The sequence below is a fragment of the Neofelis nebulosa genome, chromosome 2 (genome assembly GCF_028018385.1).
Source record: "Neofelis nebulosa isolate mNeoNeb1 chromosome 2, mNeoNeb1.pri, whole genome shotgun sequence".
NCBI lineage: Eukaryota > Metazoa > Chordata > Mammalia > Carnivora > Felidae > Neofelis > Neofelis nebulosa.
Window position 1 is genome coordinate 136776049 of NC_080783.1, and position 18568 is coordinate 136794616.

At 36.2% G+C, this 18568-nt stretch overlaps 1 protein-coding gene across 5 annotated transcripts in view; it reads right to left on the minus strand.

Annotated features, from left to right (window-relative positions):
- SLC35A3 (solute carrier family 35 member A3) overlaps positions 1-18568 on the minus strand; it is a 51806-nt gene that overhangs the window by 21345 nt on the left and 11893 nt on the right. For 4 of the 5 annotated variants that reach the window (XM_058716437.1, XM_058716441.1, XM_058716439.1 and 1 more), the window contains one exon: positions 718-922. In XM_058716437.1, the coding sequence (XP_058572420.1) occupies positions 718-922 (205 nt within the window). Of the gene's footprint in view, positions 1-717; positions 923-4463; positions 4545-18568 lie in introns of all 5 variants that reach the window. The other variant, XM_058716440.1, reaches the window with a different exon arrangement.

Genomic DNA, 18568 nt, shown 5'->3' on the forward strand with positions numbered 1-18568 from the left:
CTAGTGGTTGTACAACATTGTGAATATAATTAATGCCACTGAATTATACTTAAAAGTGGTTAAAGTTGCAAATTTTATGATATATATGTGTGTAAAAATATATTGTACTACAATTTCAAAGAAAAATGCAATATACCCCAAAACACAGAATTTTATACTTCAAAACCTGTGAATTATATGGTATATGAATTATATCTCAATAAAGTTGTTTTTTTCTTAAAATGTATCAAATTAGTCACCACTAGACTAACCAATGCAACAAATAATATAAAAAGGTTTGACTTTAGTAAAAAATTGTGACTTCTCTAAATTTCTAAAAGTTACAGAACTATATAGAATTTACTTATTCTCAAATTATTATAAATGCAAGAAGCTATATTTCATATTTACAGCATTAACTGGAAGACATGAATCATGATATAGATCAGAATAAAATGTCTTCGTTACTAGACTAAAACTGTCTTAAGAAAATGAAAAATATTGAAATGTCTGTAATAGTAGGACATTAGATAAGGCAATAGTGTTCAAATGTGTAGTTAACAATATACATATATGTATCTCTCTCTATATATGTATACATATGAATGTATGTATGTATATATTATACATTGTATGTATATATCATATTACATATGATACATATATATCATATGTAAATAACACCAAAATAATCAAGTAAATTGTAATGTCTTGAAAACAGAAAACCAAAACACTTACTGCTATCTTTGTAGACTAATAAAATGCAGGCCATTATTTTCAAAAGTTCAGCAACAACCACTGCTGTAGAAGATAGATAACGAGGTCCCTCTTCTTTTAAAGTCCTAGAATAACGCATCGTTAGAACCAAACTGGTAGTCTGAAAGACCAAAATTCCCAAGGAAAGGTATTTTAGGTTGGCGGACATTGTTTTATCTTCATTTGCCTGAAAAACAAAATAATTAGGGCAAATAAGCAAAATTAGAAAATACAGAAACATTTATTAAAAATCATTATGAGACTTCTGGTTCCAGACAAGAATGAGTAAGTGCATTCCACCCTTTTCTTCCTGCTAATCATAACTATAAACCCTGGACCAAAGACAAAAAGTCAGTACTAGAAGACTCAGGAAGGTGAAGAAAATAAGACAAACTGGCTAGCGACCCCAGATCTTTTTTTTTTTTTTAATTTCTAAAAAATTTTTTAAGTTTATTTATTTATTTTGAGAGAGACAGACAGAGAACACAAACAGGGGAGGGGCAGAGAGAGAGGAGGACAGAGAATCCAAAGCAGGCTCTGTGCTGAAAGCAGAGAACCTGATGTGGGGCTTGAACTCATGAACCATGAGATCATGACCTAAGCTGAAGTCAGACACTTAACTGACTGAGGTTGGAGAGGCTAAATTATGGTCAGGCAAAAACAATTACATAAGAATTATTTCTAGAATGAAAGAAGGACATTCCATAATGATAAAAGAGTCAATACATCAGTAAGATATAGCCAGTTATAAATGAATATGTGCCTAATAACATAGCTTCAAAACACATGGGACAAAAACTAACATATTAAAAAACAACAACAGGTAAAGCCATAAGACATAATGTGAGGTTTTAACCTACTTTTTTCAGTAATTAATAGAATACACACACATGCACACCAAAACCCGCCAGTAAGAATACAGAAGATCTGAACAACGGTATCAACCACCATAACTCTTGCAAACATGGAGATGCTCCACCAAGAGCCTCTTTTGAGGAAGAACTTAATGCAGTATGTGTGGCCAGTTCACTTCTCCTCCACTCATCATTTGCTTCCAAATGATGTAAAGATTCAGTGCAATTCCAAGCAAAATCCCTATAGGTTTTTGGTAGAAACTGACAAGCTGATTTAAAAATTTATATGGAGGGGCACCTGGGTGGCTCAGTGGGTTGAGTGTCCAGCTCTTGATTTCAGCACAGGTCATGTTCTCACAGATCTCACAGTTTGTGAGATCGAGCCCCATGTCAGGTTCTGCACTGGCAGCATGGAGCCTGCATGGGATTCTCTCTCTCCCTCTCTGTCTACCCTTCCCCCACTCATCAGCACTCTCTCTCAAAATAAATAAACTTTAAAAATAAAATTTCTATGGAAATACAAAGGACTTAGACAACCAAAACAATTTTGAAAAGAAAAAATAAAGAAGTTAAACTGAAAGTCCACACTTTCTATAAAGCTCTAATAATTAAAACTGGTATTGACACAGGACAGAAGTACAGATCAATGGAACAGAATATAGTCCAGAAGTTAAGTCCATACATATTTGGTCAAATGACCTTGACAATGGTAACAAAAAGAAATAATTCTAGAACAAGACAACTGTATTCTTTTTATTTTTTAAAAATGTTATTTATTTTGAGAGAGAGAGTTCATGTGCATGTACCTGAGAGGGAGAGAATCCTAAGCAGGCTCCACATTGTCAGCACAGAGCCCTACATGGGGTTTGATCCCATGAAAGGTGAGATCATGACCTGAACTAATATCAAGAGTCAGACACTCAACCAACTGAGCCATCCAGGAGCTCCATTTTTAAGTGAATCTCTATCCTTATTTATCTCACACCAAATATTTAACTAGAAATGAATCACAGACCTGTCATAAAAGCTAAAGCTATAAATATTCAAGAAGAAAACAAGAGAAAAATGCAGACACTTAGGAATATGCAAAGATTTCTTAGATACAAAAAACACAAACCATAGAAGAAAAATATGGATAAATTGGATATCATTAATTTAAAACTGTTCTTCCAAAGATACTATAAAAATAAAGGCAAACCACATGATGGGAGAAAATATTCTCAATACATCTATCTGACAATGGCTTTGTGTCCAGAATATATACAGAACTCTTACAACACAGTAAGTACAAGACAAACAACCCATGAGCAAAAGATTTGAATAAACATTTCATCAAAAAAGATGAACGAATGGCTAATAGGCACATGAAAAGATGTTCAACATCATAGTCATTACAGAAATACAAATTAAAACCACAATGAGATACGATTATGTACCTACTAGAATGGCAAAAATTTTTAAATTGATGCTACCAAGCAATGGAGTGGGTTTAGAGCAAACAGAGGTCTTACATTGCTAGTGGGACTATTAAGTGATACAACCACTTTGAATAACACTTTGGTAGTTTATTTTAAAAAATAATAATCTTTTCAAATGACCTAGAAATTCCACTCTTAGGTATACCCAAGAGATCTGAAAACATTTATCGATAATGCTCGTATATAATTATTCATGTGAATTTCATTTATAACATTCAAAAACTGTAAATAACCCAAATGCCCATTAACAGGTGAATTACTAAACATACTGTGGTACATCCATGATGGAATACTACTTAGCAATAAAAAGAAATGAAATACTGATGTATGGTAAAACATCAATGAATCTTAAAAAGAAATTAAACAGAAAAGTTTATAGACAAAACTGTATACCCTATATGATCCATTTTTATGAAATTCTAAAAAGGGCAAAAGTAATTTGCAGTGACAGATTCAGACTGTGGCTAGGGGTTGAGGTTGGAGGTTGACTGCAAAGGGATAGCAAGGAATTGTCGGTGATAATGGAAATATTCTGTATCTTGATTGTGTGATGATTATACAATTCTATTCACTTATTGTAACTCACTGAACTGTACATTTAAAAAGGATACATCTTATTGTGTGTAAATCACAAATCAACAAAGTTGATCAAAGATTGAGGACAGGGGTGCCTCCGTGGCTCAGTTGGTTATGCATCTAACTCTTGATTTTGGCTCAGGTCATGATCTCACAGTCTGTGAGTTGGAGCCCCAAAGCGGGCTCTGTGCTGGCAGTGCAGAACCTCCTTGGGATTCTCTCTCTCTGCCCCTCCCCCATTCGTGTGCGTGCACTTGCTCTCTAAATAAATAAATAAATAAATGAATAAATAAATAAATAAATAACCTTAAAAAAAAAAAAGATTGAGGATGTACTAAGTAGTAGCATTCCTCAACAGGCTTTCCTCATACTTTGATTTTGGCTCTAATTCCTTTGGATTAATACCAATGATGTTCTGTTAGTCTATTCTTCAGGCCAATTCTATCCTTTCCATGATTCCATCTTCCATCCTAAGTTTTGTTAATATGAACACTTTTTATTATATATTTCTTTATAGCTCTCACAACCAAGCCACCCTTTATGGCTCTAGTTATATGATCCACTATCTTTCCTCACCTCATAATCATTAAAATAGCAATATAATATATTCAAATAGATCCAATAGTCATTATTTGGTGCCTATAGTAGGCCAAGTACCATGGTAACAGAGAGAGCCTATCCTTGAAGGAACAAAGTCTAGCTTATTAAATTTAGCAGTTCCTATCTCAAATTGAATATGCTCCAAATCCAAACATTGTAGCACCATAAATACGAGGATAAAATTTTCAATAGTGAAAAAAAAATGATTGAAAAAAATTACCTTAAGTACTTTATATGAATATCAGAGAGAAAATTTGAACAATATATCTCTTTTTGTCATATATAAATAAGAGCATCAAACCTAGAGGAAAGAATACATAGATTTATGTATTAACCATCTCACTTTTGTAAATCTGCATTAGCAAGAGTCCTAATGTGAAATGAAATTACGGCATTTTAGAGATAGAAGATGCTTTAGAAATCATCTAGTACAAATCTCTTCATTTTAAACTGAAGAAAATAGTGAACAGAGAAGTTAGATGACTTGTTCAAGGTCATATAATTACTAATTGGAAATATTAAGTTATATAGTTAAATACCAGGTTCCCTAGCTCTCACTATGTGTTACTGTAGAATTCCAGAGGACATCTGATGGACTTTATCTCTGTGTGGAAGCAGTGCAAGTTCCCAGCAATCTACATTTGGCATAGGCATCTGATTCTCCTAGAAAATCTATTCAAGGAAGTCTTTGTTTATTGTGCAACTAAGATCGTAAAAATGTACCTGTTACAACAGCAGTGCCCTACTTTCTTTTCAAATGAATTTTAAAGGTCAGATTCTAAGCCAGGATGTACTATCTTTACTATTTTGCTTTTCCATTTCCAAACATGTACAACATCAATACATTTGCCTTGATAATTCAGATCTTAATTATTAATACAGTTACAATGTATTTTTTTAAGTATGTGAGATAATAGAAAAAATATATATTGGTATCTGCCCCTAGCTCTTGACACAGGGTTCCTGAAACCCTTGTGATTTCCTTAGTGATAAGAGCACTAGGAGCATCATTTGTTCTAATATTTGGTCTTTGGCCCTGGTTCCTGACACAGGGTTCCTGAAACCCTCGTCATTTCCTGGGTGATCAACTGATCATGCCTATGTTACGAAAACTCCATAAAAATTCCAGTAGTATGAAGTTCAGAGAGCTTTCAGGATAACAAGCTATACACAGCATGAGGATGACACATCCCAACTCCACAGGGACAGAAGCTCTTGCACTCAGGGCCCTCTGAAACCTGGTACTTATGTATCTCTTCATCTAATTGTTCATCTGTATCCTTTATCACATCCTTTAATAAACTGATACAGGAAGTGTTTCTCTGAGTTATATGAGCCACTGTAGCAAGTTAATCCAAGTTGAGGAGGGGATGGTGGGAACCTCCAATTTGTAGCCAAATTAGAGTTATGGGTAATCTGGTGACCTACTTACTACTTGCGACTGGCATCTGAACTAGGGTGGGAGCAGTCTTATGGGACTGAAACGCCAATCCATAGGATCTGACACTATCTGCAGGTAGATAGTGTCAGAATACAAGTTAAATTGTAGGATACCCAGCTGGTGTCACAGAGAATGGCTTGCGGTGAGGAAACCACATCTCCTCCCCAACATTTGATGACCAAAAATGTCAGAAGTGAAGTGTTCTGGAGGAGGAGGAAAGGAGACACACAGCAGGAAAAAATTGGATTGTTTTTCTAATACAAACTTGAAAAGTAAAATATATACAATCAAAATGATCATTGGTACTAGATCAACTGTAAAGAATTGCAATTTAATTTATAATTCTGCCTAAGGAATGTATAAACTCAAAATGGAAAAAAATACGAGTATTTCTAAGATTATACAAATACATAGGTTGGTTTTGGAGTACAATACAGGTAAAACTAAATATTTTCATTTAATGCAAACCATAAATTCACAGCAAATTCATAAATAAGAAATCTACCAAAATGAAGATTATGTTCCACTTCTATAATTTATAAGATTAATACTGTTTCTTCATTTTAAAGTGTACAACAGTTTCTCATTATTATTGAACACAACCTCTAAACAATCTTATATTTAAGATTTAATTTTAGTCCTCCCTACATTTTCTCTTGCCACCTAATTCCCCTTTTTTTATCCTTTCAGGAATTGCTAATCCTCTGGTTTCCATATTATTGTTTCATTAAAATTTTCTATCTAAGAAATTTGCATACCAATAATCAACAAGGAACTGTACTAAGTTCTCTCACAAATGTAGCTTTATTCAATTCACTGTCAAAGCCTTATGAACTAGTCAACAAATTGCTACCCACATTTTTTAAGGTCTCTAGTTACTAAGCTCCCTGAACTCACTGGGGGTTCAGTGAGGCTCTCAGATTTATAGCAGGATCAGAAGAGTAAGAATGCTTAGATGTTCCACTTTCACCTTTAACAGCTAAGACCTGAAAAATGCACTCTTTTTGATTACTAAAGTAAATGACACTATTTCATTCTGATGGCTTTGTTTTGGCTTCTTCTGTTTTTTGAAAATAGCATTTAATACTTTTAATTATTTTAAAAAGCCAGTATATTCTTTAAAAAATGTTGAAAACTGGGAAGGCTGGGTGGTCCAGTCAGTTGAGCCTCTGACTCTTGATTATGGCTCAGGTCACAAGCCCTGCGTCAGGCTCCACGCTGAATGTGGAGCCTGCTGGGATTCCCTCTCTCTCTCTGTCTCTCTCTCTTTCTCTGTCTCTCTCTCTCTCTCTCTCTGTGTCTCTCTCTCTTTCTCTCTGCCCCTCAATCCTGCTCATGCTCTCTCTCTAAAATAAACAAATGAACAAATAAAATATTAAAAATAAGAAAAATGTAGAAAACTTAATTAGTAAAAACTTCAACCATCATCAATTACCCAACAACATCTATATCTGGTATAGATTCTGTCAATAATTTTTATTTCAGTTTTTTGGAAAACCCTAAACCCCAGAACTTTAGTAGCAAAGGTGAAATAAAGCACCTAGACCATTTCATATTTCCACTTAAAAGTATTCTAACAACCTTTTGGGCTTCTTTATTACATGGAAAATAAAGTCTTGTAATCACAAAGGTCCACCTTTTCCTTTCCTTTCTTGAAGGAAAAAAATGGAATGTTAAAATTCAATAAAGTACCAAGAACAGGGCACCTGGGTGGCTCAAATGGTTAACCATCTGGCTTTGGCTCAGGTAATGAACTTGAAGTTTGTGAGTTCGAGCCCTGTGTCAGGCTCTGTGCTGGCAGCTCACAGCCTAGAGCCCATTTTGGATTCTGTGTCACCCTCTTTCTCTCTACCCCTCCCCTGCTCATGCTCTCTATCAAAAATAAATAAACATTAAAAATAAATTTTTAAAAACAAAAGTACCAAGAACATAACATCTATGATTACATCACCCAGAACTGATAAGTCTCAATCTTGTCACATTTGTTTATCTTCCCTTTTGTAAAGGAATAACATTACGATTAAAGTGATTAAAGTCAAAGTCCCCCAATAAGCCACAACTCTAAATCCCATTCCTTTCCCCCTCCTCAGTAGGAACCTATTATGAGTTTAGAGTATATATTTCTAGTCTACTATTAAAAATTCTTTATACATATATAGATATAATCATAAGCCATAAGTACTTTAATATATATACATAACAACAAACTGCATACTTTATTCAGCATTTTCCTTACTTTATTCAGCATCTGATACACAGACCTAGCTCATTGCTTTTAACAACTCCAATGCTCCATCAAATGAGTAGACCTTTTATTTACCCATTCTCCTACTGATAAACATTTAGCATTCTTTTCCTTTTAAAAATTTAAATTTAGGGGTGCCTGGGTGGCTCACCCGGTTGAGCATCCAACTTTGGGTCGGGTCATGATCTCAAGGCTCCTGAGTTTGAGCCCTGTGCGTCAGGCTCTGTGCTGACAGCTCAGAGCCTGGAGCCTGCTTTGGATTCTGTGTCTCCTTCTCTCTCTGCCCCGCCCCCACTTGCGCTTGCAAGCGCGTGCGCGCGCGCTCTCTCTCTCTCTCTCTCTCTCTCTCTCAATAAAATAAACATTGAAAAGAAATTAAAAAAAATAAATTTATAAATTTTCTTAAAATTTTTAAAGTCGTTTCTAAACATTATATAAACCACAAGAATTTTAAGCTCTTTTTCTAAAATTTAACATTTTATATGAGTTTTCAAGTCTCTTCCAGTTCTAACACACATAAACACACAATTCTGTTAATCTAATTTCAATTTTTTCATCTAAAACTTTTGCCTGAATTTTTCTTTTCATTTTATTGTTTTGTTTCACTTTAGAGAGAGAGTGTGTGTGTGCACGAACAGGAGAGAGGAGCAGAGGGAGAAAGAGAGAGAGAACCTTAAGCAGGCTCCACACTCAGAGTAGATCCTGATGTGGGGCTCAATCCCATGACCCTAGGATCATGACCTGAGCCAAAATCAAGAGTCAGATGCTAAATCTACTGAGCCAGCTAGGCTCCCCTGACTGAATTTTTAAATTATAAACTTTGAGGGGCGCCTGGGTGGCGCAGTCGGTTAAACGTCCGACTTCAGCCAGGTCACGATCTCGCGGTCTGTGAGTTCGAGCCCCGCGTCAGGCTCTGGGCTGATGGCTCGGAGGCTAGAGCCTGTTTCCGATTCTGTGTCTCCCTCTCTCTCTGCCCCTCCCCCGTTCATGCTCTGTCTCTCTCTGTCCCAAAAATAAATAAAAAACATTGAAAAAAATAAAAATAAAAATAAATTATAAACTTTGAGTGTATATAGTAATATATAACACATATAATAATGAACTATTGTACAATTATTTGTTGTTTAATTATTGTATTAAATAACAACAATATATAAATGCAATCTTTGTGTATGTGTGATTTGATACAGCAATCATACCGCCAATACTGGTTTTTTTTAATGTTTTATTTATTTTGAGAGAGAGAGAGAGAGAGAGAGAGAGAGAGAGAGAGTATGCACATGTGAATGCACCCATGAGTAGAGGGAAGGGCAGGGACAGAGGAGAGAGAGAATTCCAAGCAGGCTCCACTCTTTCAGCACAGAGCCCAATGTGGGGCTCAATGCCACAAACCATGAGATCATGACCTAAGCTGAAATCAAGAGTCAAACACTCAACCGACTGAGCCACCTAGGTACCCCACACTGCTCGTACTTCTAAAAGTCCTTTGCAGAAATTGAAGAAGACACAAAGAAATGGAAAAAAAAAAAAAAAAACCCAACAACACATTCCATGCTAATGGATTGGAAGAATAAATATCGTTAATATGTCAATACTACCCAAAGCAATCTACACTTTCAAGGCAATCCCAATCAAAATTGCACAGGCATTCTTTTCAAAGCTAGAGCAATCCTAAAATTTGTATGGAACCACAAAAGACCCCAAATAGCCAAAGTAATATTGAAAAAGAAAACAAAAGTGGGAGGCATCACAATCCCAGACTTTAGCCTCTACTACAAAGCTGTAACCATCAAGACAGTATGGTATTGGCACAAAAACAGACACAAAGACCAATGGAATAGAATAGAGAACCCAGAATTGAACCCAAAATGTATGGCCAACTAATCTTTGACAAAGCAGGAAAGAGCATCCAATGGAAAAAAGACAGTCTCTTTAACAAATGGTGCTGGGAGAACTGGACAGGAACATGCAGAAGAATGAAACTAGACCACTTTCTTACACCATACACAAAAATAAACTCAAAATGGATGAAAGACCTAAATGTGAGACAGTAAACCATCAAAACCATAGAGGAGAAAACAGGCAACAACCTCTTTGACCTTGGCCACAGTAATTTCTTGCTCGACACATCTCCAAAGGCAAGGGAATTAAAAGCAAAAATGAACTATTAGGACCTCATCAAGAGTAAAAGCTTCTGCACTGCAAAGGAAAAAATCAACAAGACTAAAAGGCAACCGACAGAATGGGAAAAGATATTTGCAAATGACATATCGAATAAAAGGTTAGTATCCAAAATCTATAAAGAACTTACCAAACTCAACACCTGAAATACAAATAATGTAGTGAAGAAATGGGCAGAAGACATGAATAGATACTTTTCCAAAGAAGACATCCAGATGGCTAACCAACACAAGAAGAGATGCTCAATGTCACTCATGATCAGGGAAATACAAATCAAAACCACACCGAGATACCACCTCATACCTGTCAGAATGGCTAAAATGAACAACACAGGAAACTACGGATGCTGGCGAGGATGTGGAGAAACGGGAACCCTCTTGCACTGCTGGTGGGAATGCAAACTGGTGCAGCCGCTCTGGAAAAGTGTGGAGGTTCCTCAAAAAATTAAAAATAGAACTACCTTATGACCCAGCAATAGCACTACTAGATTTATTCAAGGGATACAGGAGTGCTGATGCACAGGGGCACATGTATCCCAATGTTTATAGCAGAGCTTTCAACAACAGCCAGATTATGGAAAGAGCCCAAAAGTCCATCAACTGATGAATGGATAAAGAAGATGTGGTTTACATATACAACAGAATACTACTTGGCAATGAGAAAGAATGAAATCATGCCATTTGCAGCAACGTGGATGGAACTGGAAGGTATTATGGTAAGTGAAATAAGTTAGAGAAAGATATCTTATGTTTCACTTATATGTGGAACTTGAGAAACCTAACAGAAGACCATGGGGGAAGGGAAGGGGGAAAAAAAGTTACAGAGAGGGAGGGAGGCAAACCACAAGAGACTCTTAAATACAGAGAACAAACTGAGGGTTGATGGGAGGGTTGGGGAAGGGGGGAAATGGGTGATGGGCATTGAGGAGGGCACTTGTTGGGATGAGCACTGGGTGTTATATGTAAGTGATGAACCATGGGAATTTACTGCCAAAACCAAAAGCACACTGTACACACTGTATGTTAGCCAATTTGACAGTAAATTACATTTAAAAAAATAATAAAATAAAAGTCCTTTGCACAAGGGGTATTTCAGGGTTTGGTTAGTCACTCTAATAGAACTTGCACTTGCTTTCCAATCACTGTTTTTCCTCTGAATTGTTATAAATTTGGTATTTATAAAGTTAGTTTTATTTTTATTTATTCATTTATTTATTTATTTTTAGTTTTCTTATTTTTTATTTTTTTTTTAAGTTTACTTATTTATTTTGAGAGAGAGGGAGAGCACGAGCAGGCAAAGGACAAAGAGAGAAAGGAAGAGAGAATATGAAGCAGGTTCCACACAGTCAATGCAGAGCCTGATGCAGGGCTCAAACTCACAAGCAATGAGATCATTACCTTAGCCAAAATTAAGAGCTGGACACTTAACTGACAGAGCCATCCAGGCACTCCTAGTTTTATTATTTTTAAATCCCATTTTATAACATATGTACAACATAACTTCATTCACTGCAACTTGATGAGTTTGGATGATGGCTTAATTAAAATATTTTTGCACTTTGTACAAAAAAATATTAGTAAGCCTCTTTAGAGTTCCAAGAGGTTCTTGATAGTTATTTATTTTTTATTTTGAGAGTGAGAGTGGAAGTAGGGGAGAGGAACAGCGGGTGAGAATCTTAAGCAGGCTCTATGCTTAGCCAGGGAGCGTGAAGGTAGGGGGGACTAGACACTGGGCTCCATCCTATGACCCTGGAATCTTGACCTGAGTCAAAATCAAGACACTCAGACTGAGCCACCCAGGTGCCCCAAGAACAAAAAGGTTTTACAAGCACACTAGAAGGTACAAATTAAGTACATCTGATATGCTAATTAGATGTCTTTAATTTTCTTTAAAATAGCTTCCAAAGATCCTTGCTTTATAATGCATTGTCAGCCAATTCTGAATTAAAGGCTTAAATTTTTTAAACAACACACATTACATGAAGTATCATTAATGTACACTTCTGCTACCACCTCTACCTCCAAATTAGTCAGGATTAGTGAGAAATTAGTTGTATAAACCATCATTAATTACATTAGATATGCATTAACTAAGTTTTGAAATCTTTAAAACGTTATATACCAATAATCTCTACTCATCTTTTCAGACTTAGATAAGGCCTTGTGTGTAAATCTGAAAATCAGTCTGGCTACAGACTTATTCCATAAGCTTACTATGTATATGTATAATCTTTAGGTCTGTATATGAAGCTCATTGTTTCTACTGCAACAATAATATCTGGGAGCCCCTGGGTGGCTGAGGTGATTGACTCTTGATTTTGGCTCAGGTCATGATCTCACAGTTGTGGGATTGAGCCCCGTGCTGGACTCCATGCTGATAGCGTGCAGCCTGCTTGGGATTTTCTCTCCCTCGCTCTCTGCCCCTTCCTCACTTGCATGCAGGCACAATCTGTCTCAAAATAAATAAACATTTAAAATAATAATAATAGGGGCGCCTGGGTGGCTCAGTCAGTTGAGCGCCGACTTCGGCTCAGGTCACGATCTCGCGGTCCGTGAGTTCGAGCCCCGCATCGGGCCCCTGTGCTAACAGCTCAGAGCCCGGAGCCTGTTTCAGATTCTGTGTCTCCCTCTCTCTGACCCTCCCCCGTTCATGCTCTGTCTCTCTCTGTCTCAAAAATAAATAAACGTTAAAAAAAAAAATTAAAAAAAAAAATTCATATTCGTATTTTGCTGATGCATCTCCAGCTACTAAAAGTCCTAAGAGACCAAATGTTTAGTCAGTATTTTTAAACTGTAATAAAATTTACATAGATTTTTATACAGACAACTAAGTACCTAAGAAATTCTGCACATCAATTTTCCTTCTATTGTAAAAATAAAAGACTAAATTTCTTAACTTATGGTTTTTAGAGTAAGCTATATTTACATTTTCTAAACAGTAGTTCTGAAATATACTACTCCCTAAGTACAATATAATAATCTACTAGCTGTTAATGACATAATACAGTACATATGAAAACACACAAATTACAAAGTGACAGGAAAACATAAGTTCATATTATATGCTAGTCAGAAATATCTATTGGTAAAAACAGATCTTTTAAGATTTTCCCAAGTGTGAACAGAAAAAGTAAATAAATACATACAGAAATACTGACCTCAGTTGCAACTTTTTGTCCATTATCCTCCATGATGCCAAACTTTAAAACTGCAACCTATAACTGTATGCTAAATAATGACAAATAAAATTTATCACAACTGCCTCTACTTCTGACACTGGCATCTATATATCTTCCTTTCAAATTACCTCAAACGTAGCTACTGCATTCCCTAAAAGTAGCAACAATACATCATACTTGAAATCCATAATAATCCTGTGGAAAATCCAAAAGCTTTCTTTTTTTATTAAAGTGAAAGAAAAATGAACTGAAGATAATTTACATTATCGGTATAATCAATTTTGTTTCTATGATAGAAATAGTAACTTCCACTAAATTAGTTCACTTTTAAGTGCTTAAGGAAAAGCACAATCCTGCTCAGTAACACTTAATAACCAACTCTTTACTACCTAAAGTTCCTATTACAATCTAAGTAAAACAACTTTTCATTGTTTCTCCTTCCCTTTCTTCCTCAACGTGTCAAATGTCTGTTTACCTAAGGCAATATCACCTATATGTAAATAATAGTACTGTCAATTTTTAACTTATTCTTTCAGGACTACAGAATTTCCATTCTTACATTCAGTAAAATCAATAGTACTCAAATATTTCTTCAATTATACAAATATAAAACATATTTGCATTCTAATTTTTAGATTTAAAATTGTTCAGTATTATTTATTGTATTCTTTATATAATATCAGTCATTTGGAAAACAGTATAGCTCTAAGATCCCCTTTGAGGGGCAACTGGGTCATGATCTCATGGGTCATGGGATCAAGCCCCACGTTGGGCTCCATGCTGAGCGTGGAGCCTGCTTAAGATTCTCTCTCCCTCTGCCCCTCTCCCCCGCTCCACTTACACACACTCACTCTCCCAAATTAAAAAAAAAAAAAAAAAAAAAAAGAGGGGCGCCTGGGTGGCTCAGTCAGTTGGGTGTCCGACTTTGGCTCAGGTCATGATCTTGTGGTTCGTGGGTTTGAGCCCCACATTGGGCTCTCTGCTGTTAGCTCAGAGCCTGCTTCAGGTCCTCTGTCCCCCTCTCTCTCTGCCCCTCCCCCATGCATGCATGTGCTCTCTCTCTCAAAAATAAACATTATAACTTAAAGAAAAAAAGAAATAGTGTAAGTATGTAAACTGCTATAACCTAAGGTGCTAGAGAAAAATATCATAGGAAAATTATGATACCTTATGTCAACTTCGTTAAACTCATAAACTCAAACAGTCCTTTACTCTGTATGGTGCTAGGTTAGAACTGGCTAAACACAAAGTCCGCACAAAACTAGGAAGACAAGAGTGATGCAAGAGCCATTACTCTCAGAAAATTTGCAGGATTACATGTGGTAAAACAGAAACAGAGAAACAGATTCCAGTTATCTTCACTCTTCCCTGCACTGGGTCAGCTCTTCCTCACAACTGCTGATCTTACTGCGTAAGAGTGGACTCAGGCTCTCCACCAGACTCTTGACTGTGGACAGTGAAAGACAGCTACAAAGAGAGGATAGCTTTCTCTACACTCTCCCACCAGCTCCATTACATGATCCTATTCTGGCTACAGGACATGCTTTCCTTCCTAGATGGTTTTGAAAGCTCTGACTTGAGTATACACACTAGTCTTTCAGGAAGGCTGCTTAGTGACTTCTCAGGAATCCTTCACCACTCTCTTTTTTGACCGTGACTTCCCCTGCTTCTCTCACAGTTGTCACAGGTCTTATTCCTATCATAAATCCCTTATTCTATAATAGTGAAGGGTTCTGTTTCTCTATTGAACCCTGATACAGTTTTTGGTACCAAATGTGGTTTCTAGGGTAACAGAACCACAGTGATAGCAATTTGGAATCACTTTTCTGACCTGACTAGATTTAAGGCCATTAATGATCCTATTACCAGTGGTAAAGGAGCCACTGGTAGTTCATCATGTTAAGGCAGAAATTAAATTATTCCCTGTAGGGGCACCTGGGTGCCTCAGTTGGTTAAGCGTCTGACTCTGGATTTCAGCTCAAGTCATGATCTCACGATCGTGGAGCCCCACGTCAAGTCCTCACTGAGCGTGGAGCCTGCTTGGGATTCTCTCTCTCCCCCTCTCTCTGCTCTTTCCCCACCAGTGTGTGCACGGGTATTCTCTTTCTCTTTCAAAATAAATAAATAAACTTAAAAAATTATCATCTATAAATACCTATAATCAACATAAGGCTTTAGGTGATCAAGTAGTTGCTGCCACAAACATTTTACTGGAAATTGTCATCTAATGGTGTTCATTTGTTGTTTCCAAGGTAACTAGAAGACTTGGAGAAAAAAAAATAATGAACTTGAGACCCTAAATTCACAGACCATGGTTCAAGCAAGGTATCAGAAAGTTTCCATGACTGCCTTAAAACAACTTATCTCTTTTAGCTACAAAGTCAGTATTTCTAAAAAAGAAATCCAAAGTCTGATCCTGTCAAGGACTTGAAATAAAAAGCAAATTGACTTTACAACTTCATAGGGCCCCAGGATCCTACATTCTATATATTTTTACAATCTCTATATCCTAGCACATGTCCAGATATTAAAATATGTCTGAGGATTGTAGTAGGCTGAATAATGCCCCCCAAAGATAAAGGTCCTAATCCTTAGAACTTGTAAATGATACCTTATTTGGAAAAGGGGATCTTGCAAATGAAATTAAGGATCTTGAGACAGGAAGATTATCCTGGATTAGCTAAATGAGCCCTAAATACAAGTGTCCTTATGAAAGACAGACAGAAAAGGAGAACACAAATACGTAAGAGGAGAAGGCAGTGTGAAGATGGATCCAGAGAGAGATTTGAAGATGCTGGCCTTGTCCATGAGTAATGCAGCCACAAACCAAGGAAGGAAACTGGGAGAAGAAAGGAATGGATACTTCCTTAGAGCCTCCAGAGTCTTTGATTACCAGCCTCTCTGATTATCGGCCTAATGATACTGATTTTGGAGTTCTGGCCTCCAGAATTCTGGGAGAATAGATTTCTCTTCATTTAAGCAACCAAGCTGGGATAATTTGTTACAGCAGCCACAGGAAATCAATACAAGAATCTATATTTTAAATTTTTAATTGTTCTCCATTCTATGTCTACTTAGGCAGAAAGCATTTAAAATGTTTAGGAGGAAGACTGGTTAAAATTAAGCTTTCAGGGGCACAAGCGTGGCTCAGTCAGTTATAAGTGTCATCTGACTGCAGCTGGGGTCATGACCTCGCAGGTCTGTGAGTTTGAGCCTTGTCTCAGGCTCTGTGCTAATGGCTCAGAGCCTGGAGCCTGCTTCAGATTCTGTGTCTCCCTCTCTCTCTGCCCCTTCCCCACTCACTCTCTCTCAAAATTGAATAAACGTTAAAAAAAATTTTTTTTTAAGAAAATAAAATTAAGTTTTCAGTACTCAAATGAATAAATCAGTTACCAGGAAAACTGGTTTACATTGAAGAGTGCATACAACAGTTCCTCTCACACAGTTTGTGCTTAATAAATATTTTTAAAACTAAATGCCAGATTCAGGAAAAAAATCAAGGATACCAAATAAATAAGATATTACTCTAGTGATGTTCTGTCACGGAAAATTTGAAGCCCATCCACTTGGTTCACAAAACTAAATGGTTAATAACATTTCTATAGGGAAGGTAAGGACTTAACTAAATGTTACAAAGTAATTCTTCTACTAGTGCTTACTTTAGAAAACATCCATTTCTTTCTTATCTTAAAGGACATGAAAGACAAAGAATACACAGATCATCACATTTTTATTCATGTCTTTGTTTTTTATAACCTAAAATATTAATAGCAGATAATCAGATATAGTTTATAAACTAGAAAACAATTCCCAATCTAAAATTTTCTGTTCACACTAGACTATTTTCAAATTGACTCCTTTAAACATGATTTATTGTCCAGGGCGCCTGGGTGGCTCAGTCTGTTAAACGTCTGACTTCAGTTCAGGTCACGATCTCACAGTTTGTGAGTTCAAGCCCTGTGCGTCGGGCTCTGTGCTGACAGCTCAGAGCCTGGGGCCTGCTTTGGATTCTGTGTCTCCCTCTTTCTCTGCCCCTCCCCTGCTCACATCTGTCTCTCTCTCAAAAATAAAAGTTTAAAAAAAATTTTTTAAATAAACATGATTTATTGTCCAGTTACAGTTATACTACATGAGTCAGAACATGCCATCTAAAACATATCTATGTATATGCAGAAAACCAAACATAATATAATAATTCTATAAGTGTTATTACCCAAGCACTAACATTAATAACAAGGTTACAGCATTTTTCAAATGTTTAAGTATTAAAATGTACAAGGATAATCAAGAATGATGATTAGCCATTTATTTAATTCACCCTGAGGAAAAACCTGAAAGATCAGGGACCTTAGGATGTTTTTCTTTGCACCACTCACAAATGGTAAAAATTTTAGAAAAACATGTTTAAAATAATTTAACTGAAATTAGAACATATAGAATGAGCTGGTATTTATGGGTTTATAGTTTGACAGACTGTCAAGGACAAATTTTGTTTTTTTTTAACTCTAGCTATTAACTGTGCTTGGGTATTTAAGGAAAGATTACCACCCTCCCCTAAGGACAAAATTCCACTACTAGAATTCAAATTCTGTGTAGTGGTGGTTTTTTTAACCACCGCCCTTTCTAAACAGGAAATTGCAACCACTCCCAGGTAAGCCTACAGTCTTAGGAGATTACGTATATATGGGTTCATACACAGATTATGAGTACATTTTGATTATACTTATTCAATATTTACTGTTCAAGTCTCATGGCACTCTGCCTACTAACTGATGGGACAGCCTTCAGACTCTCACAGCTCTATCCTCCATATAGCCGACATCTTAATAAACTGTAGACCTGATCACATTCCTTCTCTTTTTGTAAAATTTAACTAACTCCTTACAAATAGAAGATACAATACAAACTCACATAACGCAGTCCCTCACAAATCTGGCCCCAACCTAAATTCCCTGCCATAAACTATGACCTGTCTCAGACACTTTTCTTCGTGCATTCTCTGAACAAATATCCCTTTTTAAAAAACTTTTCCTCTTCTTTACCTGTAGAACTTGTACATTTATAGGCCTTAAGATACAAGTCTACTCTCAGTGAAATTTTCCTAAGTTTCAAGGAGACTGAAGCCTTCCCTCTACTATATTCCAATGTAATTTTATACTTGTATTTTATAATACCACTTATAAATTTTATTAATCTAATTTGTTGACATATATGCACTTCTGTGTTTCATTTATCATTGTATATCTTGCATTTCCTTACCTGTGCCTATCACATACTAGG